General features: G+C 41.8%; 1 protein-coding gene across 4 annotated transcripts in view; it reads right to left on the bottom strand.

Moving 5' to 3' along the window:
- Positions 1 to 27,645, bottom strand: part of LOC141128851 (interleukin-5 receptor subunit alpha-like) — a 205,732-nt gene that overhangs the window by 91,283 nt on the left and 86,804 nt on the right. For all 4 annotated transcript variants that reach the window (XM_073616423.1, XM_073616424.1, XM_073616422.1 and 1 more), the window contains one exon: positions 26,804 to 26,952. In XM_073616423.1, the coding sequence (XP_073472524.1) occupies positions 26,804 to 26,952 (149 nt within the window). The remainder of the gene's footprint in view (positions 1 to 26,803; positions 26,953 to 27,645) is intronic.

Genomic DNA, 27,645 nt, shown 5'->3' with positions numbered 1-27,645 from the left:
GATCTAGGGTCTAATAGACCCCAGTTTTTTCAAAAAAGAGTACCTGTCACTACCTATTGCTATCATAGGGGATATTTACATTCCCTGAGATAACAATAAAAATGATTAAAAAAAAAAAAAATAAAAGGAACAGTTTAAAAATAAGATAAAAAAGAAAAAAAATAATAAAGAAAAAAAAAAAAAAAAAAGCACCCCTGTCCCCCCTGCTCTCACGCAAAGGCGAACGCAAGCGTCGGTCTGGCGTCAAATGTAAACAGCTAATGCACCGTGCATGTGAGGTATCACCGCGAAGGTCAGATCGAGGGCAGTAATTTTAGCAGTAGACCTTCTCTGTAAATCTAAAGTGGTAACCTGTAAAGGCTTTTAAAGGCTTTTAAAAATGTATTCAGTTTGTTGCCACTGCACGTTTGTGCATGTCATGTTTGGTATCCATGTACTCGGCCTAAGATCATCTTTTTTATTTCATCAAACATTTGGCCAATATAGTGTGTTTTAGTGCATTAAAATTTTAAAAAGTGTGTTTTTTCCCCCCAAAAAATGCGTTTGAAAAATCACTGCGCAATTATTGTGTGGGAAAAAAAAAATGAAACACCCACCATTTTAATCTGTAGGGCATTTGCTTTAAAAAATATATAATGTTTGGGGGTTCAAAGTAATTTTTTTGCGAAAAAAAAAAATTTTCATGTAAATAAAAAGTGTCAGAAAGGGCTTTGTCTTCAAGTGGTTAGAAGAGTGGGTGATGTGTGACATAGGCTTCTAAATGTTGTGCATAAAATGCCAGGATAGTTCAAAACCCCCCCAAATGACCCCATTTTGGAAAGTAGACACTTCAAGCTATTTGCTGAGAGGCATGTCGAGTCCATTGAATATTTTATATTGTGACACAAGTTGCGGGAAAAAGACAAGTTTTTTTTTTTTTAACAAAGTTGTCACTAAATGATATATTGCTCAAACATGCCATGGGAATATGTGAAATTACACCCCAAAATACATTCTGTTGCTTCTCCTGAGTACAGGGATACCACATGTGTGAGACTTTTTGGGAGCCAAGCCGTGTACGGGACTCCCAAAACCAAGCACCGCCTTCAGGCTTTCTAAGGGCGTAAATTTTTGATTTCACTCTTCACTGCCTATCACAGTTTCGGAGGCCATGGAATGCCCAGGTGGCACAAACCCCCCCACCAAATGACCCTATTTTGAAAAGTAGACACCCCAAGCTATTTGCTGAGAGGTATAGTGAGTATTTTGCAGACCTCACTTTTTGTCACGAAGTTTTGAAAATTGAAAAAAGAAAAAAAAAATGTTTTTTCTTGTCTTTCTTCATTTTTAAAAACAAATGAGAGCAGAAAAATACTCACCATGCCTCTCAGCAAATAGCTTGGGGTGTCTAATTTCCAAAATGGGGTCATTTGGGGGGGGGGGGGGGTTGTGCTATCTTGGCATTTTATGGCCTTCGAAACTGTGATAGGTAGTGAGGAGTGAAATCAAAACTTTACGCCCTTAGAAATCCTGAAGGCGGTGCTTGGTTTTCGGGGCCCCGTACGCGGCTAGGCTCCCAAAAAGTCCCACACATGTGGTATCCCCGTACTCAGGATAATCAGCAGAATGTATTTTGGGGTGCAATTCCACATATGCCCATGGCCTGTGTAAGCAATATATCATTTAGTGACAACTTTTTGTAATTTTTTTTTTTTGTCATTATTCATTCACTTGGGACAAAAAAATTAATATTCAATGGGCTCAACATGCCTCTCAGCAATTTCCTTGGGGTGTCTACTTTCCAAAATTGGGTCATTTGGGGGGGGTTTGTACTGCCCTGCCATTTTAGCACCTCAAGAAATGACATAGACAGTCGTAAACTAAAAGCTGTGTAAATTCCAGAAAATGTACCCTAGTTTGTAGACACTATATAACTTTAGCGTAAACCAATAAATATACGCTTATTGACATTTTTTTTACCAAAGACATGTGGCCGAATACATTTTGGCCTAAATGTATGACTAAAATTGAGTTTATTGGATTTTTTTTTATAACAAAAAGTAGAAAATATCATTTTTTTTTTCAAAATTTTTGGTCTTTTTCCGTTTATAGCGCAAAAAATAAAAACCCCAGAGGTGATCAACTACCATCAAAAGAAAGCTCTATTTGTGGGAAGAAAAGGACGCAAATTTCGTTTGGGTACAGCATTGCATGACCACGCAATTAGCAGTTAAAGCGACGCAGTGCCAAATTGTAAAAAGTGCTCTGGTCAGGAAGGGGGTAAATCCTTCCGGGGCTGAAGTGGTTAAAGGAGATTTTACCTTGTGACATGTCACCGCTGTTTACATAAAAGAAAAAATATGGAAAGTGCAGTTCATTGATATTTTGTCATTACTGCCCCCAGCAAAAGAGTTTATTAACAAGTGTGACAAAAAATCTGATGGTAAACCTGAAGAAGATAGGCGTAGACCCGTGGCAAGGTCTTTTCATAATTGGATACAGGCATTTAGCATTTATGCCAGTGTATTAGGAGAAAAACACCCAGAATACTGTAGTAGCCTTTTTCAACACCTTGAGCATGTGCTTGATGCATATAAAAGCTTTGGTGGTTTGGGCTGGTACCAGTATGACGAGTCGTTTAGACAAAAATTGTCCATATATCCTTCTTTGAAATGGGGTAATAAAGATATAGGTTTATGGTTAAACCTTATAGCGCCGAAAAAATTGGCTTACCCTAGACAACAGCCCTCTGTTACAGTGTCCCCTTATAAAAGGGGTTACTGCTTTGCATTTAATGAGAATCAGTGTAAATGGGGGGATCATGCAAGTACAAGCATGAGTGCTCGCACTGCTCAGGCCCCCACCCATTGCTCAAATGTTTTAAAAGGAATACCAACACACACGGGCAAAGAGATAACCATTCAAAAAACTCCCGCACCGGTGAACCTACAAAACATGCAGCAATGGTTGGAAATTTATCCAGACCAGGAAACAGACAAGTTTTTAATTGAAGGTTTCTCCAGAGCTTTTTCTTTGCCAGTTTTTAAAGGTATAGGATGCAAATTGGTGAATAATTTTAAATCGGTATTACAATGTCCACACATTGTTAAAGAAAAGTTAGATAAATTAAAGAGGGTAGAATAGCGGGCCCATTCAATTACCCTCTATTTAAAAATTTTAGAGTATCACCATTAGGAATTATCCCAAAAAAGGAGCACAACTCATTTTGCCTAATACATCATTTATCCTTCCCGATAGGTTCATCATTAAATGACGAGATAAATGAAGAGCTAGCATCCGTCACATACTGTACATTTGAAGAAGCAGTTTGTCGTATCAGGAAATTTGGGAAGGCTGCGTTACTCGCGAAGGCAGATATTAAAGCAGCATTCAGACTGCTTCCGATTAGCCTAGCTTCTTACATTTCAAATGGCATGGTTTTTTAAGATAAATTTTACTACGACATGTGCCTTCCAATGGGACGTTCAATTTCATGTGCACATTTCGAAAAATTTGCATCGTTCATCCAATGGGTGGTTTCTTTGGAATCCAGTCATAAGGGTATATATCACTACTTGGATGACTTCCTATTTATTGGCCCGGCCCAATCTCCAATTTGTCTATTTATGCTGGAATTGTTTAGTATAATCACCAAACAATTAGGAGTTCCCCTTTCTGAAGAAAAAACTGTGTTCCCCTCCACATCCATCAAATTCCTAGGCATACAAATAGATACAGAATTATTATAATTCCAGCTGCAATTAAATAAATGTAACAATATTAAAATTACCATTTCTTGGATGTTAAGAAGAAAAAAGATTTTACTGAAAGAGCTTCAATCTTTATTAGGGAAGTTAGCATTTGCAATAAGAGTTATGCCGGTTAGCAGGATATTCTCTAGAAGGCTATATATGGCTATGTCAGGGCTTAAATCCCCATTTTCACACATTAGGTTAACAGCAGATCTTAAAGAGGACCTCCTGGTATAGATGACATTTTTTTACTCGTATAACGGCCATTCATTTTTTCAAACAGAATTTGTATGCTCATCAGAGATGGAATTATTCACCGATGCGGCTGGATCTTTTGGTTTTGCTGCAATATGGGGCAATCACTGGTGCTGTAATGTATGGCCAGAAAGATAGATTCAAATAAAAGCCACCAAGAGCATAGTTCTACTTGAACTATTCCCGTTGGTTGTAGCATTGGAAATATGGGGTGATAAATTTGCTAATAAAAGAATTTTAATTTAATTCTGATAATAAATAATAATAATATACGCAGTAAATTGCCTATCAATAAAATCCCTTTTGGTAGTCAAATTACTTAGGTATCTAGTATTTTTATGTTTATATTTTAATGTCTGGGTAAAAGCAAAACATGTTCCAGATAAGGATAATCAAATTGCGGATGCATTATCTCAATTGCAGATACAAAAATTCCGGCAGCTTCTGCCAAATGCGGACAAGGAAGGACAGGTATGTCCCAAACATCTTTGGAACCTGATCTAGGAATTCTGATGCAGTCAATCAAGAATTCGGTGGCTAACAGTACATGAGCCGCATACACGGCTGCATGGCAGAGGTGGAATAAATTCCTCAGGGAATTTGAGATGCAGTTCGAATCCTCTTCAGAAACAAACATTCAAATGTTTTTATGTACACTGATGCAGGCGGAGCTATCCTATAGCCAGATCTCTAAGGGCCCTTTCACACTGGGGCGGTTTGCAGGCGCTATTGCGCTAATAAAAGCGCCTGCAAACTGACCCGAAAGTGCCGCTGCTTTGTCTCCAGTCTGAAAGCCCCGAGGGCTTTCACACTGGAGCGGTGCGCTAGCAGGACGGGAAAAAAAGTCCTGCTAGTAGCATCTTCGGAGTGGTGAAGGAGCGGAGTGTATACCGCTCCTTCACCGCTCCTGCCAATTGAAATCAATGGGACAGCGCGGCTATACCGCCGGCAAAGCGTATCTGCAGAGGCGCTTTGCGGTGGTTTTTAACCCTTTCTCAGCTGCTAGCAGGGGGTAAAACTGCCCCGCTAGCGGCCGAATACCGACGGTAAAGCGGCGATTTACCGCCGACCCCGCCCCAGTGTGAAAGGGCCCTAAGATACTGGCAGGGGTATCATTTTTCTTTAAATTGCAAGGTTTTCCTCAGTGTACGTCTTTCTTCTCTATAAAACAAGCTATGATAGGTTACAAAAAGAAGAATTCTCTCCAAGATACTAGAAGGCCCATTTCTGTTTTATTGCTTAAAGAAATTTGTAGAGTTACAAAAATGGTATGCTTCTCTGGATTTGAGGCGTTACTATTTAAAATCCGCTTTTGTATTAGCATTTTTTTGGTGCCATGAGAATATCGGAATTGTTACCCAGAAGCAAAAAAATCGGTGTCTGGCCTGTTGACCCATCACATATTGGTCCACAGGGCAGGACTTAATATATGTATTGCACATTCAAAAACAGACAGATCAGGAAAGGGTGTATGGATTACTCTTTATAGTTGCGGAGCAGTGGAAACTTGTCCATTGGGAACGGTAAAGGAGATTTTTACTTGTATACAAAGAATGTCAGAAAAAAGCCTGGTCAGCAAGTGGTTTAATGATCATGGTGTGTATGCAATGAGCATAAAAAGTGCCCACCCTATAAACCCATGTAGCATATACTCAACTAATTAATAAAGGATATCAAGTATATATTTTTTACTTTGAATTAATTTATTGAAATATCAAATACAAAAATAATCAAGTATAAATATAACCCTTCACCACATTTATTGTAGTTATTTGTAGTTGTAGTTAACTATAGAGTTAGCAGACTAAGCTGCCTTTGCTTGATACAGTTAGCCACTTAAGGACCGAGCTTCTTTCTGAGATTTGGTGTTTAAAAGCATTTTTTTTTTTTTGCTAGAAAATTACTTAGAACCCCCAAACATTATATATATATATATATATATATATATATATATATATATATATATATATATATATATATATAAATTAATATATAATATATAAATCTTTTTTCTAACACCCTAGAGAATAAAACGGCAGTTGTTGCAATACTTTCTGTCACACCGTATTTGCGTAGCGGTCTTATAAGTGCACTTTTTTGGGAAAAAATACCCTTTTTGAATGAAAAAATAAGACAACAGTAAAGTTAGCCCAATTTTTTTTTATATTGTGAAAGATAATGTTATGCCGAGTAAATTGATACCCAACATGTCACGCTTCAAAATTGCGCCCGCTTGTGGAATGGTGACAAACTTTAACCCTTAAAAATCTCCAGGTCTAGGGCTAGAATTATTGCTCTCACTCTACCAATCGTGGCGATACCTCACATGTGTGGTTTGAACACCGTTTTCATATGTGGGTGCTGCTCATGTGTGCGTTCACTTCTGCACGCGAGCTCAGCGGAACAGGTCACGTTTAAAAAAATGTTTTCTTTCTTATTTATTTTACTTTTTATTTTTTATTTTTACACTGTTCTTTTTAAAAAAAAAAAAAAATGTGTCGCTTTTATTCCTATTACAAGAAATGTAAACATCAAACATCCTCTCCAGCCGCCGATAAAGTGATCTTGCGGCAAGTCTGCCACAGAGACCACTTTTATCGGAAACCGGCCCACTCAATGAAGAAGAGGATACCGGGGTTATGGCAGCTAACTGCTGCCATAACAACGATGTCCCTCTTCAAAGTGCCGACCTATATCGGAAGTGGTTAATGTATATCCTAGGATTTGATTGGGCAGTTTTAGATACGTTAATTTGCCCAATGGCAAAAATGACAATTGATTGTATTTGTATAGTTATTAGTTAAGGTTATTTTGTGAGTTCTGGACGTCCATTAATGTATACAGTATATAGACAAATGTGTCTTTTTAACCACTTCAATACAGGGCACTAGCACTGTCACCCTTTGAATGACAATTGCGCAGTCATACAACACTGTACCCAAACTACATTTTTATAATTTTCTTCCCACAAATAGAGCTTTCTTTTGGTGGTATTTGATCACCTCTGGGTTTATTTTTTGGTAAACAAATGAAAAAAGACCAAAATTTTTGAAAAAATTTTCTTCATTTCTGTTTTCTCCTTCACTGAAGGGCATTGATGAGGCTGCACTGATGGACACTAATGAGGTGGCACTGATGAGGTGGCACTGATGAGGAGACACTAATATGCAACACTGATAGGCGGCATTGATAGACGGCACTCATGGGCACTGATAGGGGGCACTGATATGCAGCACTGATAGGCGGCACTTATATGCAGCACTGATGGGCACTGATATGCAGCACTGATATGCAACACTGATGAGCACTAATAGGGCGCACTGATAGGTGGCACTGATGGGCACTGATGAGTAGCACTGACGGGCACTAATAGATGATAGGTGGCACTGATGAGGAGGCACTGACAGTCATTACTGATGGGCACTGATTGGCATCTGTAATGGGCACTGACAGGCGTTACTGATGGGCACTGATTGGCATTTTGATGGGCACTGATTGGCATTTTGATGGGCACTGATTAGCATCTGTGGTGGGCACCTCTGATGGGGGCTGCACTGATAATCAATGCGCTGACCCCCCCCCCATCAGGAAAGGCTCTCTGATCAGCTCTCCTCTGCTCGCATCTTGTCAGCGCGAACTGAGGAAAGCCGATTACCGGCACTTCCTGGTTACCGCTGTGATCAGCTGTAATTGGTCACAGCTGATCATGTGGTTAGGAACCTATGTCATAGGCTATTTACCACGATTGGAGATGCGGTGTGTCGGAGCAACACACAGCACCACCGATCGCTGAGCTGCGCGCTCCCGGGGGCGCACACGAGTGGCTTATCCTGCTGAATGTCATATGATGCTCAGTCAGGATAACTGAGCCACCTTGCAGACATCATTCCGCAATAGAGTGGTAAGAAAGGGGTTAATAGGTGTGGTGAAGGAATACACACTCACACACACACAGGTTTAACTGGTTGGACTGGTGCCTTTATTTAACCTTACCAACTACGAAACTATACATAAATTAAAAGTAAAAAATGATACTTTATATCCTACAGTATCCTATGATACTAATTATGTATCATTTATGCATTGTATTTATTGCATGAAATTACCAATCTGTATAATGATTTCATCATTGCAGATTCTTCTTTGTTCCTGCCTGCTATAAATCGGAGTGCTCACCGACGCTCTCTAAATCTTTTAGAAGTTCCCCAAATGCACAAATCTCAGGTAAGGCGAGTTGTGTTTGCCAGACTGTTAACACGTCAACACCTCCACTGAGGGCTTCCTGCTGTCATTCCCATACAGAATGCACAATTTACTTGCTTCAGGTCTGCCCTCTAGCAGTTTTACTGCTACAGGGTGGCACCTGTGCAAGGCCGTCTGTAATAATGATCGGACCCTGAGCAAACATTTTCTTGGGCCCCCTTCCATGCAATTTCATTCTCCACCTGCTCTGAGACATACAAAAAATAGCAGTTTACCGAATTAGATCAGGCAGCGATTGTGACTGGTTGCCAGAGGTTAGAGTGTATTACCGCTCACTGACTGGCTGCTAGAGGTTACAGTACATGACTTTTTCTTGCTTGGTTGCTAGAGATTACTGTACATCAAAACTGCTCCCTAATTGGTTGCTAGAGGTTACTGGACATCGTTACCAATCACTAATTGGTTGCTAGAGGTTACTGCACATTATTATTGCTCACTGATTGGTTGCTAGAGGTTACTGCATATCCTTACCGCTCAATGATTGACCGCAAGAGGTTAGTGCACATCATTACTGCTCACTGATTGGTTGATAAAGGTTACAGCACATCATCTCCTCACTGCCTGCACACCATGGACTGGGGATGTTAGGGAACCCATCAATAGACGGGAAAACACCTAGGGATCCTAGGACCCCTAGGGTCAGTGGCAATGCTGGGGGAGGGGGTGTGTGATCAGTGGCAATGTTGTGGGGGTTGATGGGATCAATGGCAGTGGTGGGGGGATGGGATTAGTTAGGAGACAGTACACTGTGGCAAATTCTGAATCAAAATTCTGAAAGCTGGAAATCTTTAGCAAGTATATAGTGGTGGATTCTACACTGACCACCAATGTAATTGGAAATTTACAATGACCACCAATGTGAGGGGGGATTTACACTGACCACCAATGTGAGGATGAATTTGCACTGACCACCATGTTACAGGGGATTTTACGCCACCCACCAATATAAAGAGGAATTTCTGTAATAGGAGCATTTACACCAACCACCAGTTTAAGGGGAGATATACAGTAAAATTACCTCCATGTAAAGGGAGAATTTACACTGACAACCACTGTCGAGGAGATTTGTACTGACCACCAATGTAAGGTGACACTTCTACAGCAACCACCCATGTTAAGAGGATTTACACTGACCACCAATGTAAAGGAGGATTTGAAACTGACCACAAATGCAAGTTTGGATTTTTTTACCAATTACCAGTATAAAAAGGAATTTCTTTTTTAAACTTTATTTTTTTTATTCAACATTTTCTTAGTTTTTATAAACAGTATCAAAAATCGAGCATTCCTCCCAAATCCCACCCCCCTCCCCTGTTCATTCCACCCCTTTAAAAGAGGCATTATATGATACACACATTATAAATATTACCTAGGGGGGTCTGGCAGCCTATGGGGGACCTGTCTGGAATTCTATTTAGATCTAGCTTCTCACCCATCCGGCACACCCGCCCAACTCATCCTATCCACTCATTCCATCCAACCAATCATCTTTCAGACTCTCTTGAACAGTTTTCTTTTGGGTCACTTCCCATTACATCAGTGTTTTTCCCGGTAAATAAGGTTTACATATCAATCCCTCTTGCGTCCCACCAGGGTTTCCAAATCAATTCATATTTCCTTAGCACGCTTTGCTTTATATATACCCCTTTCTCTTTAAGAATTACCGCATTCATACTTTTTAGCCATTCCTCACTGGACGGAGGCAGCACCGACTGCCATCTCCGGGCGATCAGGTTCCTTGCTTGGAATAAACATCTTGTAACTGCTACCTGCCGATTTCCTGGGTTCCCCACTCCCTCCACTAATCCCAGTAGGCAGTGTTTTGCCTCCAACTCAGTGGAGGTACCATACACCTGATCGATGATTCCCGTCACCCCCGTCCAGTAACGAAACAGCTTCGGACATCTCCAAAACATATGAAGCATATCAGCCTCAGGACATCTTGAGTCTAAACGGCGGCCAAACTGAAAAAGTCAGTGAGGGGTATAAGTTCTGTAAAGTAAAAACAAATGTGACATCCTCTGGGAGGGGCACAGTGAGACCAGTGGGGCCAGTTCCAAAATTCCATTCCACTGCATTTCTGTAATGTCTCCCACTTCTTTTTCCCACTTTCTCCTATACGGAAGGGGTTCCATCTCTCCGAATCTCTCCTTATTAATATGTGAATATATTTTTGAAATTAGACCTTTCCCTGACTCTGCATTGATTAATTTTTGAAGTACTGGAATTGTACTTCATTCTAAAGTCCTTCCTCTAAACTGTTCCTTCAAAGCGTGCCTTCCAGAGACAAGCAGCTTTCGGAGAAGGGTAAACTGTAGGAAGCATGTTGGCGCAACTGGTCAGGGCAAACTCTCCTACCTCCTACCTACGATCACTACAGAGGATGGAAGAGTGACCTCCTATACTCCAGAAATAGTGGGCAAATTTAAAGAATATTGTGAGGATCTGTATAGATCTCGCCAGGACGAGACGAAGGATGGAATGGATAATTTCTTCAAGAACTTGAATCTTCCCTCCCTCACTGAGACAGACAGAGCTGAGCTAGACTGCCCCATCACTTTAGAGGAGCTGCAGTAGATCACTAATGAAATGGCGAACCAGAAATCTCCGGCCTCAGATGGCCTCCCAGCCGAAATATATCGGCATTATGGGAAGGTTCTGCTCCCCAAGCTGTTGAGGGTATTGAACTGCTCGATGGCAAAGGGTGCTCTTCCCTCATCAATGATGGACTCCATTACAATCACCATACATAAGGAGGGCAAAGATCCACTTGATGTTGCCTCATATAGGCCTATTGCTCTATTGAATACAGATATGAAAATCTTTGCAAAGGCCTTGGTGGCTAGGCTGAATAAAGTTATACCGAAACTCATCCACCCTGGCCAAACGGGCTTTATACCCGGAAGAACAAACAGTATAAATATAAGGTGGCTATATTTGAATTCACAGGCTCCAATGGACGGGGTGGAGAGAGGGCCATTCTCTCATTGGATGCCGCCAAGGCCTTTAATTAGCTTAGAATGGCAGTATCTTTGAAAGGCTATTGAAGCAGTTCAGCTTGAACCAGGATTTATTAACTGGGTTAAAATGCTTTATAGAGCCCCAGAGGCTAGAGTAAAGGTAAATAATGAACAGTCCGATAAATTTGGATTGGGGAGGGGGACAAGACAGGGTTGTCCCCTGTCACCCCTCCTCTTTGCCATTGCAATTGAGCCTCTGGCTATTGCTCTCAGAGCCTCCAAGCAGGTGAGGGACTTTAGAAGAGGTGATCACGAGAAAAAACTCGCAATATATGCGGATGATTTATTGCTGTTTCTGGGAGACATGCAGGAGTCACCTCGGGAAGCTATGAATATTATTAATAGCTTCGGTCAAATTTCTGGGTTAAAGATAAACTGTGCAAAATCTTGTTTGTTACCTGGAGACCCCCTGGGCGACCCTTTGCCCAAGGAGGTGGCCCAGATTCCAGTGGTGAACAAATTTAAATACTTGGGCATAAATATCTCCAGAGACCCTCAATGTTACACCTCAGACAACATCGACCCGTTATTGGCCAAATTTAGGGATAAAATAAAAGTCTGGAAACGCTTGCCTATATCTGTGGCTGGTCACTGTAATTTAATTAAAATGATCTGGGTGCCGCAACTCCTCTATGTATTACATAACTCTCCAACATGGCTGTACAAAAAGTGGTTTCAAAGGATTGATACGCTGTTTAGGGAAATGATCTGGAAGGGTGGCCCTGCAAGAATTCAGTTAAGCACTTTGCAGCTTCAGAAACAGGAGGGAGGAGTAGCCCTCCCACAGCCATTTAGTTATTTCTTGACCTCACAACTCCAGCATATAGGGGGTTGTAATTTAGTAGGCCGAGAAGTAAGAAGAAAGAGGCTCCTACAAAATACCCCACATGACTCAAAAGTTGAAGCCTTGGAGGCAGGATCCTTTCCCTCAGGACTACCTACCCTGAACCTTATGATGAGAGTATGGGATACAGTGAAATTTATACTGAAGTATAGTGGACTTACAGAGTATACACCTCTGTGGGAGAATAGCAAACTGGGAGAACTGCAGAAGATGGGGGTAGTAAGGGAATGGGAGAGGTGTGGAATAAAATCCATTTCTCAACTATACGTAGATGGATCATTGAAATCTTTCCAGGAACTGAGAGACCAATACACCCTCTCGAATAAATCTTTTTTTAAAAAGGAATTTCCACACTTGCCACCAATGTAATGGGGATTTACACTGGCAACAAATGTCATGGGGATTTACACTGACCACCAATGTAATAGGAGCATTCACAGTAACCACCAATGTAAGGAGAGATTTACACTGACCACCAATGTAACTGAGACATTTAGCCTGCATTCACATTTGTGGGTGTCCTGAATGCATGCAAAATTGCTTTCATGACACAAAGCAATGCTGCCCTTTAGCAGATACACTGCAGTGCCGTTAACTGTTACTGACACCCTCACACATCTGCTGAGATGTGCGTATTTACATGCACCAGAATTCAGAGTGCCGTGGCACCATGTTATTTTGAAAAAGGTTTCCACCTCCAATTAGCTTACCTTTGCAGAACAGGCTGATGTTAGGTTTAATGAGCACAGCTGTAGGCAGGACTTTCAAGCATGCTCTTTTACCTCCCTAACGGGCAGCGTTCAAACGTGATGGTGGATATGACCTCAGGGGAGCATGCTATACATGTGAATATTGCCTCTATTCACATTTCAATGCTGCTGGTCCGCGGTTATTTACATATTAATGTCACCGCTATTTACATATTATTGCAGGTTACTTACACGTAAACACGAGGTCTGCAGGTGAGTCATCTGTACACAGCAATAGGGCAGAGCTGGGCAGCATTAGTAACAGAACTTCACAGTGAGATATCGGGACACATCACAGGACTAAAACTTCAAGAAACATGGGAATTTAAACTGGGATAGTTTGCAAGTATGAGGCAGCTGCTGTGGGCCCCACAACAATGATGGGGCCCAGGGCAGCTGCCCCCTTTGCCCTGCCTTAAAAATGGCCCTGCACCTGTGTGCCGGATCACGTATATATACGTGATCCGGCTCTTACAGGTAGGGCATGTGCATTGTGTGCCGCTGGCAGCTCGCTCCCACTGTGATCACACACAGCGGGAGCCCAGCGGCAGGTACCATGGGCTCGATGTCCGTCAGCACCCGGGGCTTATTCAGCACAGAGGCAGAACGGCGCTCTCCCGATGTAACAAGGCAGATCGCCCTTCTGTCAGTAGTGAAAGCATGGATTCTGTGTTCCTGCAAAGCAGGGAAATGGATCTATGCCTTCCCCTAGTAAAAGCACCTCCCACAGTTTAGAAAAACACAGGCTAGGCACACATTTAACCTTTTGATTGCCCCTGATGTTAACCCCTTCTCAGCCAGTGTCATTGGTACAGTGACCGTGCATATTTTTTATCACTCATCACTGTACTAATGTCACTGGTCCCAAAAAATGTCAAAAGTGTCAGTTAGTGTCCAAATTATAAGTCACTAATCGCCGCTGTTACTAGTAAAAAATAAATAAATAAAAAAAATGTATAAATATATCCCACAGTTTGTAGACGCTATAACTTTTGCGCAAACCAAACAATATGTGTTTACTGAGTTTTTTTTTTTACCAAAAATATGTAGCAGAATACATATTGGCCTAAATTTATGAAGACATTTGATTTTTTTTATTGGATAAGTTTTATAGCAGAAAGTAAAACATATTGTTTTTTTTTCACAATTGTCAGGTTTATTTTTTATTTATAGCACACAAAAATAAAAACTGCAGAGGTGATCAAATACCATCAAAAGAAAGCTCTATTTGTGGGGAAAAAGGACATACATTTTATTTGAGTACAGTGTCGCACGATCGTGCAATTGTCAGTTAAAGTAGCTCAGTGCCGTATGGCAAAAAATGGTCATGAATGAGGGTAAATCTTCCGGAGGGCAAGTGGTTAATTAGCTGAGTATATGCCACATAAGGTATATTTCTAAGGTGGTTACGTTTTATGATGTTACGTTTTATGCTCATGGCATTTATGCCATGATCGTTACATTTTGTTAATTGTGGCAAGAAGAGGTCATTCAAATGACAACATTTTTCAGAATTGGCCCCACTTATCCTGCCAATCCTAGGCTTTGAGCCATGAGTTCCATTATGGGAAATACTGTACAGCCCTGTTTTATGCATATGCGTATGCTACGTTTTTGACCAAAGACACATGAAATGCTGAATTTCACTGAGCATTTAATGGACAGATTCAACTGATCGTCTTTATGGTTGATATCAGCGCAGTACAGACTCTGTCGGCAGATGATTGTGCCTGCTGACATGTTCTTGTGGTGTCAGCATAGTACTGATTGTGTCTGAGGACATGTTTCTGATTGTTTCAGTACAATACAGATTGTATCTATGTAAATTATCCTATTTATGTCAGTACGGCCTTAATTGTGTCAGTGGACATGTTTCTGGTTGTCTCAGTAAGGTTCTGAAGGGCTGATTTACTAAATGCAAATAGGCTTTCATTTTGCAAGGGAAGTTGCACTCTGCAAGAGAATTTGCCCCAGAGCTTAGTGAATGTGGCGTTTCACTTTGCAAAGAATACCCATTCATGTGCTTGGAAAATAAAAAACAGCATTTTTTCCTTGCACATGATTTGATGTTGGAAGTCATCAGAGCCTTGCTTCATTTACTAAGCTCTGGGCCCAAATCCTTTGCAAATGCAACTTCCCTTGCAAAGTGAAAAACTTATTTGCTTTTAGTAGATCAACCCTTGTGCCTGTGTGGACATGTTTCAAGTTGTGTAAACACGGTACTGATTGTGTCTCAGCAAAGATTTCTTAATGTGTCAGGACCATGCTGATTGTTACTGTGCATGTGTTTCCGGTTGGGTCAGTACATTACCATAGCTCCCAACTGTCCCTGTTTTCGAGGGACTGTCCCTGATTTGGGGCAATGTCCCTCTGTCCCTCATTCCTCCTCATTTGTCCCTCATTTTGGTCTGATCTATATAGATGTATATAAAATGCACTTTTTATCTATAAAAGTGTTTTCCAGTGCTAAACCTTTCATCTGATTTCTAAATTGCTGCATTTGTAAATTCCAAAAGCCAATATAAAGGGATAGTAGTGGTAAAAATCACTTGTGGATTTAACCATTCTTGTTTTTGTGTACAATTCTCCTTTAAGGGGGCGTGGCAAGGGGTGTGTCCTATGCCTGCATACTTTTACTGATAGATAAATAAAAGGGGATATTGCGAGCCACAATGGTATATTGCCTCAAATGTGGAAATCACCTAGCTGCCCGTGCAGAACACGTTTCATATGCCGTGCAATACAATGTATACAAAAGATACGCTGCGCTAAGGTGAAAATGTCAATCTGGAGATCATTAATGCATATGAGGTATACTGAAAATACCGCATAAGCGGCTTATCCAGCCACAGCAAGGCACAAAGTATATATGTAGAAAAAAAAAATGTTTTAAGTGATTATGAGGTACAATGTCCCCCTGATGAAGAGACGTGACCCTGTGTCGAACACGCGTAGGGGAGGGGCCAGGACGGAGCACGGAGCCTTTCACTCCACTGAGATGAGATGCACAGCTTTTCCCTCCTGACAGGCAAACTTTGAGGCAAACTTTGGAGACTGTTATCAGATTGGTGCACTCACGCACCTTGCAAATATGAGTACCCTAATGTGGGGAGCGTTTATTCCAATAAACATTTATAAACGATATCACACTATCCAGTTTTTCTTTTTCTTTTCTTTTATTCCTAACTGTGGAGCTGCTGCTGAATACTGTGTATCTGGATTCCATCACTGAGCCGTGGGATGGCTCATAAGCGTGTTTAGATTCAGTCTCACAGCTGAGTCGCACGCTCCGAGGTAAGCGGCTGTCCCCGGGGGGTCACTGGATGGCACTTGAGCATGGAATTCTGTGCACTAAGCACTAAGATTAATGCACGCACGTTGGATTTTTTATGAACTGTTTTTATGGACTTTATGTGCATTTCTTTCATAAATTGGACTTTAATAACCACGTATCACATCTTGGATTTGATATTCACACTCATTGTGTGGCACTTGGCACTTTGTTGTATTTTTTGCACTTATCACTGTAATATTATTTATATATATTTTTTACACGGTAAAATTCAGATTATATAAATAATTTTTCATTTATTATATATACAGTTAGTAGTTTAAACATCACTACTCTTATTCTAATGGTATACATCTAGTATATTATTTACACATTACACCTCATAATCACTTAAAATGTTTTTTTTTTTTCTACATATAGCCTTTGTGCCTTGCTGTGGCTGGATAAGCCGCTTATGCTGTATTTTCAGTATACCTCATATGCATTAATGATCTCCAGATTGACATTTTCACCTTAGCGCAGCGTATCTTTTGTATACTTTTACTGATATTTGTCCCTTGTTCCCATCTCAAAAAGTTGGGAGGTATGCAGTACTGATTGGGCCTCACTGAACATGTTATTGGTTGTGATTGCAGTAATTTAGTTTCAATTGGTTTGGCTACATAGTTACATAGTTTGTCAGGCTGAAAAAAGACACAAGTTCATCTAGTACAACCAATAAAAATAAAAATCCCATCCCACAGTTGATCCAGAAGAAGGTGAAAAACCCCAGCAAAGCATGATCCAATTTGCTACAGCAGGGAAAAAAGTTCCTTTCTGATCCCCCGAGAGGCAATCGGATTTTCCCTGGATCAACTTTAGCTATAAATGTCAGTACCCAGTTATATTATGTACATTTAGGAAAGAATCCAGGCCTTTTTTTTTAAGCAATCTACTGTGCTGGTCAGAACCACCTCTGGAGGGAGTCTATTCCACATTTTCACAGCTCTTACTGTGAAGAAACCTTTCCGTATTTGGAGAAGAAATATTTTTTCCTCTAGACGTAACGTGTGCCCCCTTGTCTTCTGTGATGACCTTAAGGCCCCTTTTACACAGGGCCTGCCCCGGCTCCCACATCACTTCTGGCTCTGTTCTCCATTAAAATGGCGGCCGGAGTCTCATACAGCACTGCTGAGAGGAAGCATTTGGACTGCAGGAGAGCAAGCGCCCACACCCTGCTCTCAACATTTGCCCCCCTTCTGGCAGAAGCACCTGGCAGTGGGAAAGAGCGATGGACAGAGAGGAAAGGCCCGCAGCGGCTGCAGCCATAGAGGAGGCCACAGGGGGTGAGTCGGTCTGGCTGGCAGGGGTAATGATGGGGGGATGGGACCCCAACTCTTACCTCTGCAGGTCACAACAAATTGTGTTTGTTGGTATGACTAGTTATGTATTTCTTTTAGGTGGGAATGTCACTGCCCAAGTGGTCGCCAGCCGTCCCGCTAAAACTCCTTACCGCTCTAGGAGATGCGGTATTGTAACGATAAATTGCCTCAGGACCATTCTAAGCCCTTCTGCTACAAATGTATTCACAAGATTGCAGGGAAAGAAACGTCCCAGATCATGAAGGACTTTCTCTCTGTTCAGACAGAGATGTTGTCGAACTTGAAAGCCTTCCAAACATCCCTCAAACCCTGGGAGCCAGAGCCTCACACAGGTAGAGAGGGTTCTTCCTCCCAGGAGGGTCCTTCCATTTTCAGGGCAGGGGGTAGCCTTAAGCGCCCTGAGTCCCTAAGGTCCCTTCCCTCTCAGGACTCAGAGGAGGAAGAGGAGGCTGATGCCCCTGACCATAGTTCCTCCGATGAGGGCTTAGAGGACAGTCAGGGGGAGGAAGATGAGGATTACAGATCCGGCAGATTTTTTTTTTTTTTTCCGCCGACGTCATGGAGGGTCTTAGGGCAGTTTATGCATCTAAGGACATTCAGGAGCCTTCTGCACAAGTATCTGTCCAGGAGAGAATGTACAGGGGCTTAGTTAAACCCCAGTCCAAGGTCTTGCCAATTCACTAAGCCCTTAAGGATATTATCTTAAGGGAATGGAAGGATCCAGAGAGGAAACTGTTATGCCCCGTACACACGGTCGGATTTTCCGACGGAAAATGTGTGATAGGACCTTGTTGTCGGAAATTCCGACCGTGTGTAGGCTCCATCACACATTTTCCATCGGATTTTCCGACTCACAAAGTTTGAGAGCAGGATATAAAATTTTCCGACAACAAAATCCGTTGTCGGAAATTACGATCGTGTGTACACAAATCCGACGGACAAAGTGCCACGCATGCTCAGAATAAATAAAGAGATGAAAGCTATTGGCCACTGCCCCGTTTATAGTCCCGACGTACGTGTTTTACGTCACCACGTTTAGAACAATCGGATTTTCCGACAACTTTGTGTGACCATGTGTATGCAAGACAAGTTTGAGCCAACATCCGTCGGAAAAAATCCTAGGATTTTGTTGTCAGAATGTCCGAACAAAGTCCGACCGTGTGTACGGGGCATAGGAGTTTAAGACTTGGAAGCGAAGATGCCCCTTTAAAGATGAGGAAGTGGAAAAATTCTTTAAAACTCCTAAATTAGATGCTTCCCTGGCCCAGGTCTCTAAACACTCAGACCTATCCTTTGAGGATGCAGGTAACATCAGGGACCAAATGGACCGTGGGGCTGAAACCCTCCTGCGCAGGACCTGGGAAGCCAATGCAGCGGCTATGAGTCCTGCCCTGGCTTCAGCCTGTGTGGCTAGAAATGCAGATGTGTGGGTCTCTAAATTAAGGGACCATGTTGCCAGAACCTCTAAATCTAAGGAAGTCATTATCTGGCAGATGCAGCTGTCGAAACAGTTTGAACTACTGCAAAGTCAGGGGCTCTGCTGAATTCTGCAAGGAGAGCCTTGTGGGTGAAAACTTGGGAGGGAGATAACACATCAAAGACACAGTTGTGTGGACTCCCCTTTGAAGGTTCCCTACTTTTTAGTGCAGGTTTAGAGCAGGCCCTCTCTCTGGGTCCACAGAAAAGGGCAAAAAGTTTCCAATAGAAATCAGGAAGTGTAAGGGAAGGTTTTTTTGAGGCCCCCAGGCTAAAGACCATTTTCGGCAGAAAAAGGAAGGTGGGTCTACCAGGCGTTGGGGCGCTGGTAAGGGCAAACAAAAAGGGGGTCTCCTCTTCCCCAGCCAGAAATCCACGGATAAAGACGCCAAGTGACATCAGGGGTGGGGGAAGGCTTTCCCACTCTCTTCCCCAGTGGGAGGGTGTAACGCAGAGCCCCCACATCCTACAAATAATAAGAGGGTTACAGGGCTCCTTTCCCCTCCTCCCCCGAGCTTCCTTTTAACCCACCTTCCCAAAGAGGGACAAAAGGCAGTGGCTCTCTTAGAAAGCATCAGGCAGCTGGCGGATCAGAGGGTTTTTGTGCCAGTTCCAATGCAGCAACAGGGACAGGGATTTTATTCCCACGTTTTTGTAGTTCCAAAGGAAAGGAAGTACCACCTCATAAACTCGAGAAGGCTAAACAGTTTTCTACGGTACAAGAAATTTCGTGTGGAAAGTGTTTATACCCTCAGGAGACACCTCCTGAAGGACGTGTTTATGGTCCCTATAGACCTGAAGGACGCCTACCTCCACGTCCCCATTTGTTCAGAACATCAGGCCCTTCTGAGATTTGTGATCCCCTCCATTTAGGAAATTCAGCATTGGCAGTTTTGTGCCCTTCCCTTCGGTCTGACCTCCAGCCCAAGGGTGTTCACAAAAATCCTTGCAGAGGTAGTAGCATACCTCCATCTCCAGGGGGGTAACTTTAATTCCCTATCTCAACGACATCTTGGTTTACAATCAAAGTCAAGATCTCCTCCTGGCTGACCTAGAGAAGGTACTTTGTACCCTGGAGTCCCTGGGCTGGTTGGTCAGTCAAGAGAAGTCATTCTTGACTCCTGCTCAGACCAAGGTCTATTTGGGTTTCCTGATAGATTCAACAGCACAAAAGCTGATCTTACCTCAGGGAAAAACAGAAGGCCTCACATCAGCAGTCGTATCTCTTCTGGGAACAGAGCTGATGTCCTACAGGAAGATAATGAGAGTCCTCGGACTGATGACATCTTGTATGCCTGCAGTCCCGTGGGTCCAGCTCCACTCCAGGACTCATCAGCAATTCCTTCTGTCCTCCTGGGATGGATAGAGAGGGTCACTGGATGACAGGGTCTCTGTTCCAGTGGAGGTGAGAGAGTCCTTACAATGGTAGCTCTGTCCTCAGAGGTTGCAGATGGGCCTTCTTTGGGCCCAGCTTCAACCACTCAGGCTTACTACGCCTGGGGTTGGGGGCCCACTTGCAAGAGCTTCGAGCCCAGGGTGTCTGGGATCGGTCTCAAAGAGAGGCCTCCTCCAACATTCAGGAGCTTTTGGCGGTCAGAGAGGCCCTAAGGTCCTTCGAGGAAAGAATCTGTGGCAGGGAGATCCAGGTTCTTTCCGACAACGTGACCGTGGTAGCCTTCCTGAATAATCAGTGAGACACCAGGTCGCGCTCCCTTCTATCCTTGTCCCAGCAACTTCTGGAGTGGGCAGAACGGATAGTCCCTTCTATCTCGGCGGTGCACATAAAGGGGGCTTACAATATTGAAGCAGACTATCTCAGCCGACAGACCATTCTCCAGGGGGAGTGGGCATTGAACCCTGACGTATTCTCCCTGGTGTGTCACCTTTTTGGCAGACCAGAGATAGATCTCTTCACCCGCAGAGGGAACAGGAAGGTGAGGAGGTTCTTCTCACTTTCAAGGGAGCTCGGGTCGGAGGGGGTGGATGCGTTGGCCCAAGTTTGGGATTTTCAGCTGGCATACGCCTTTCCCCCCCTTGGTCTTCATTCCCAGGTTTCTACAAATATTGAATAGTGCAGCGCTGGATTATTACCAAAGTGAATAAATGTGAGATTATGCACATATAAATTGATTAAACCAAAAATTATTGTTTAAACCCTTACATTAACCTATAATAATGAAGGAACCAACAAGTGATATTAACTAGTGAAGGTTACACCATACAAAACGTGTAAGTAATAAAAAACACAAATTCAAATAAAATTAAAGTTCATAAATAGGATGAATTTGAAGGAGCAAATCCACAGATAAGTCATGCAGAGTTTTGAAGTTGTATAATCCACCGCTTATATAGCCCGTCACCAGATGATACAAATTGAAGGCTTACCAGAAAGCCTGCGACCGCCCTTATTCAGGGGGGTCAAAACAGGCTTAGTAGTAGAGGAGAGACTCCTGGGGGTGTCCCACAGTGGATTCCATGAACCACTTGGCCGGTTTCCTTCTCAGGCAGCTAGTTAGCAGTAGCCAAGGCACCAATACAGGGACGCTTCTAATCCTAGTTCTGTGTCTTCTTGGCTTTCCTTGGATATCTTCTGTAGCCTGTGTTGTTTGTATGATGACCCCCGCCTCGTCCTCGTTTTCCTCTTTGATCTGGTGGCTGTGTTGATGTTTGAGGATTTGTTGCAGGTTGCTGTAATGGCTCCCGAGAGCATTCTATGGTGTAACCTTCACTAGTTAATATCACTTGTTGGTTCCTTCATTGTTATAGGTTAATGTAAGGGTTTAAACAATAATTTTTGGTTTAATCAATTTATATGTGCATAATCTCACATTTATTCACTTTGGTAATAATCCAGCGCTGCACTATTCTTTTTGATATATTTCTGTATGTGCCCTCATATTGGGGTTACAGTGTTTAGCTGCAGGATCTCCCTCAGGGGTTTTTTTCACTCATTTGTATTGTTAATTTTAACTTAGCACCTAGCGCAAAACTTCTTTTCTTTTATTTCTACAAAAATTGAGCCTTTCAGCGGGGAAGCTGATTTTGATCGCTCCTTGGTGGCCCAAGAGGACCCGGTTTCCGACACTAGGAAACTGGTCAGTGTCTCCTCCTGAGCGCCTCCCGGAGAGGCGGGATCTTCTCTCTCAGGGCCCGGACGGTCACCCGAGCCCTGGTTTCTTCAAATTGATGGCTTTGCTTTTGAGATGGAGAGCCTGCGCAGGAGGAGGTGTTCTGAGAAGGTAATTGACACACTCCTTGCAAGTAGAAAGCCTGTTACCAGGCGTATTTATGCTAAAGTCTGGGGAGTCTTCTCCTGCTAGTGTAGGGAGAAAGGCTCTTCCCAGCAAGAGATCCCCACGATCCTGGATTTCCTCCAGGATGGCATGGATCAGGGGTTAGCAGCCAAGACAGTCAGGGTTCAAGTGGCAGCCCTGTCCAGTTTTTTGGACAAAAGACTTTCTTTTGATCCCCTGATTAAAAGGGTTTTGACGGCAAGCGAAAAAACATCCCTGGTGTTAATGAGTAAATTTCCGCCTTGGGACCTAACTTTAGTTTTAGATGCCCTAACTAGGGCACCTTTTGAGCCATTGATTCAGTCCACTCTTAAGTTTCTCACCCTCAAGACAGCTTTCTTACTGGCCGTCATATCGGCCAGAAGGATAAGTGACATCCAGGCTCTGTCAATTAAAGAGCCCTTTTTTCTATTATTTGAGGACAGGGTGGTACCCTTGTATCTTCTGAAAGTAGCCTCTAAATTTCAAAGGACGCAAGAAATTGTCCTCCCGTCTTTTTGTTCTTATCCTCAGAATGAGAAAGTTATTTTCACTGTTTAGACGTCAGATGTTGTATGTTGATTTATTTGGATAGGGTGAAGGAGTTCAGGAAATCCAGTCACCTTTTTGGTGAGTTTTTTTGGACAGAAAAAGGGTCAGCAAGCTTCCAAGGCAGTTATAGCGAGATGGATCAGGCGGACCATTACTATAGCCTATAAGAAATCAGGTAGAACGGCTCCCCTCAACATCAAGGCACATTCTACTCAGTCTCTGGCGACCTCTTGGGCAGAAAGAGCCAGAGCATCGATAGAAAAAATATGCAGAGCAGCCACGTGTTCAAGCCAGAGCACCTTCCTGAGCCACTACAGGGTGGAGTTGTTGTCGCCTCAGGATCTGACCTTTGGTAGAAAAGTTCTGCAGGCTGTTGTCCCGCCCTAAGGTAAGCCTGAGCTACTCGCTCTTCTCTCAGGGTGCCATCCTGGAAGACGACTTGAGAAAAAAACCTGTTACACTTACCGGTAACAGTATTTCTGGAAAGTCTTCCAGGACAGCAGGCCTACTTCCCACCCGTTCTATTGGTGTGGTTGATCTATTATATGAATTCAGGTGTTTTCTTCACTCTCGTGCACTGCTGTGGGTCAAAACTTTTTCACAACTGAGGAGCACAGGGAGAGGTGGGGGTTTTAACCTCTTTGCTGATTGTGTTTCCTGTCAGGTGGGACCAGTCATCTCTCAGGGTGCCGTCCTGGAAGACTACCCAGAAATACTTTTACCGGTAAGTGTAACAGGTTATTTTCTGCCCTCTGATAGGCCTACTGGTTGAAAGTGATATTACCTGAGCTCACCAGGTGAATCATTAGTTTTCCAACCAATGAAGAATAAGCCAAACCTTCCGGGCTGAGCTTATTATAATTTTATGAGCTTATTGTCCCAGATGGTATAAAGTATGTGAGGGCCACAGGGGAGAGGACCGCAGACCCACATGCCAGATACACTTCCTAGACGAACAAGAAGCCTGCTGATAATTGACCACTCCCCATCTTGCTGGACTTTGCTACTGGAATTAATCGAATGTACTTAGAATTTGTCGTATATCTTCCCTTTTTAAACTGTGGTAAGATACAGACCATACAGATTTTATTTAACCCTTTTTTCAATATTGTAGGGACTGTATTTTACAGTTTACATTTTAACCTTGCCTTGTACAGGGTGTAGGGTAGTCTTATAATTAATAATTTGCCCACATTAATTGTCTAGGCTGTGTGTGTTGAAGCTGTGTCTGGGTGAATTTAGGTTTAGACCTGTATTGCAACAATTTAGGCTACTGGGTCCCAGGAAAAGAATTTATCACCCCATCCAATCTAGTAGCTCCACCTAAATTAATATTTCCTTCAAATTGACAATATCTATCTGTTCACTCCGCGAGACATACTTTGTATTCCTTCCAGCCGGAGAAATTAGAGGACTGTTTCCCCGAGCAACGGGATATTGTGTCTTTGAAGGTAAGGCGAGATTACCGCAAATATTTTTTTAACATAGCCATTTGGGCGCCCCTGAGTTATTTGTAAAATATTAAGAAAAATTGTTTTACTGCCGTGTTGATGTTTTTGATAAAGTGTATGAAATATTAATAACCAGAAATCCCGGTTCTGAATGAAATTGTGTAACTATACTTGTAAATTTAATAAAGTCTAATTATTTACTTATTAAATTTATTGGGAGATATTTATACATTGGTAAGAATTCCCCATAGATTAACGAACTCAGGAAATTATTGTGGTACGTTATTGATTATCTGAACATTATTAAGATTCCATACCACACTCACAATATAATGTTTTGTACAGAGGCAAAATGATATGGTTCTGTATGCTCTGTGTGTTGGGGAACAGGGCAGCACAAGGTAGCTGGCCTAGGGGAGAAAAAAAATCTGGCAGTGGTTAACAGTTGCAAAACCCATACAATAAAGTTCAGTAGCAATAAAGAAATTGTCAAAAAATTACTCACCCATAAGATAGATAGATAGATAGATAGATAGATAGATAGATAGATAGATAGATAGATAGATAGATAGATAAAAATGTCTAAAAGAAGGGTGTGATTAACTAAAGTAACAAAAAAGAAGGTTTAGCTTTTTTAAGGTATACTTGCATTGCTATGAACATTGCACTGTGCATATCCATAGCTATTGCAGCACCCCACGTCTATTGAGAAGATTGTACACTGATGTTCAATGTGTGCAGTACAATTCTGTGCTTTTTGCATTAAACATTCAATCAAAGCCTAAACAAAACACAGAAAAATCAGCACAAGGGAGATTAGCTACAGTTAGATATCCTCTTCCATCCATGTACCCCCCAGCTCCACCGCCGTAACCTTCCAGTGTGGCAAGGATTAATTTTAAGAGGCTGTCACAGGCTCTCATCAAAAGAGCCTGACTATTCCCGTCCTTTCTGCTCAGCTGCTGTACTACAGCTTCTATGAATGAAACACAATTCATGACTGGAAGATGAGAATGTGATTGAAAAGTCCCCCCCATTTATAGTCAGGAACTGGAAGGGTTTGGCAGTGTGGGGGGCGGGGGGGGGGGGGGGTATCATAAACGGAGGAGGATTTCACTTAAAAGCAAAGGCATCAGTACAAAGGACACATCCTACTTACTGTAAGTTATGCTTATTGTGCTGGTTTTTGTGTTTTTTATTTGGGCAGCACTTAGGCTTTAACCCTAATTTTGTGCCTTCTTTTTCTACATGGTACATTGCAAAAACCATATGCATGGGATTTCATCCTTGTAATCTTCACTCTAAGCACCAACGTATGGAAGCTGTTTTATTCCTTTTATTACATTTATGGCAAAGGGTCTGATTTACTAATGAATACATGGATATGCATGTTGACCATGCACCAATTCTGCAAGAATAAGAAGAACCTACACTTACAGAATTTATTGATCAAACAAATGACACAGACTCTAGCATACTGTATGAACATGGAATATATTAACAAGGATGCCTTACTATAGAATATATGTTTCCATTGTTGTTGTTTCAATGGCAGCTAACATGTGTAAAACACCTTTACAATTTTTAATAGCATCAGAGAGTTGTATGTGTGCGGAGGTGTTATACTGTGCATACACAGATCTTTGACATATGCCCAATAGTTCAAGAACTGCTTTGTGTATGAAATGTCATATACTGGTGCTTTGCATACAAATACCAGTGATATAATTACAACAATCGATAACTATTTCATATGCATTTTAATTTAGTGCATGCATGTTTCATTGCCTAAGGAGCCATAATCCCGGGGTCTCCAAACTTTTCAAAGGCCCAGTTTACTGTCCTTCAGAATTTAGAGAGGCTGGATTGTGGTCAGTGTGTGTGTGGGGGGGGGGGGGGGGGGGTAGACAATGTCCAGCATCAATGAGAATAATCATGGTCTCAGAATTGGTGGTCGGTGGGAGGAGAGTAGTGCTCCATCTTTGATATTAGTGGGTGTAATAGTACCCCATTTTTGGTATCAGTTAAATAAATAGTGCCCCATTGTTGCTGTTAGTACAAGGAATAGTGTCTCATATCATTGGGAGGAATAGTGCCCCAAGGGCTGCATAAAGGCCAGCAAAGGGCCGCAGTTTGGAGACCCCTGCATTATTCTTATATTTTAATATATGGTTATTTTTGACACGTGCACTCTGTTGTGCAACTTATAGGAACAGGAGGCATAACAGTAACAAAATAACAATTTTCATACACAGAACAGGCACAAAGCAGTGTACAATCCTCAAAATAGGTTCAGAAAACACGATCATATATGTCAGCGCATACATGTGTGTGTGTGTATGTGCCCATCCTAAAATAATGCTTTCATATTTTACCCCCACCCCTCTTGTTTTTTTTTTTTATTTTGTAAAATAGAAGAGTAAGAATGAACATGAAGGAAAAAAAAAGAATGAAGTATATATTTCTTACTCTTTTGTAGGAATAAATATGCATTTACTTAAAAAAAAAAAAAAAACTTTTAAAATGTTTATGCTTACACTTATGTTTTCTACTGTATTACGTTGAAACTCAATTTGATAAGTATGTTCTTCCATAGATTTTGTTATATTGCAGTCCCATGTCACATTGATGATCCCTGGATATAAATGTGTTTTCAAATTTGTAGGTAATGGGAAAAATTTGCATTCTAAAAGAAAAAGAAAACAAATTAGTTATAAATGTGTACATTTTACCTAAAATCTAATAAGCACAAGAGCACAACATGTACTTCAAGAATACTGGGAATATGGGAACCTTAAACCTTAAAGCTAAACTTAAAGTACAGAAAATTAATTCAAATATACAGTATTTCCCTGTAGCCACAAAGGTTATAAAGCTACCATGCATGCAGCAATGCTTGTACAAACTCAGATATTACCGTGTAAATTGGTGATGATATCATTACTGGGCTGCACGTAGCCTTGGCACAAAGCAGAACTGTAGTCGAGTTCCTTCATTTTTGTTCTTTTCTTATGATAATTATTTTTTTTAGTTTATCAAAATTATTCTTATAAGTCTCTTTTTTTTTTCAAATATAAAGTTTATTCAACTCCAAACAGGGGTGAGGGCCCCACAGTACAAACATAGGCAAAAATACAAATCAAGTCACAATTACATTCGCAGAGGGAAAAGGTACTCATTACAAAACCCTCTATACAGGTAAACATGAAGCCATAAAAAAAAAAAAACATGTATGAGTTTCCAATGAGATACACTTTTGTGACAGTCAATGTTTGTTATCAGTAAAACACTACTGGGGTGATCCTCACCTACTTTTTCGACTTCTCTCATAAATGGAAAACCAAGAAATACGATGAGATAGTAGGAAGGAAGGAAAAGA

Source organism: Aquarana catesbeiana, linkage group LG02 (assembly GCF_042186555.1).
Source record: "Aquarana catesbeiana isolate 2022-GZ linkage group LG02, ASM4218655v1, whole genome shotgun sequence".
NCBI lineage: Eukaryota > Metazoa > Chordata > Amphibia > Anura > Ranidae > Aquarana > Aquarana catesbeiana.
Note: the sequence above shows the minus strand (reverse complement) of the source record. Positions and strands in the feature narration are given on the sequence as shown.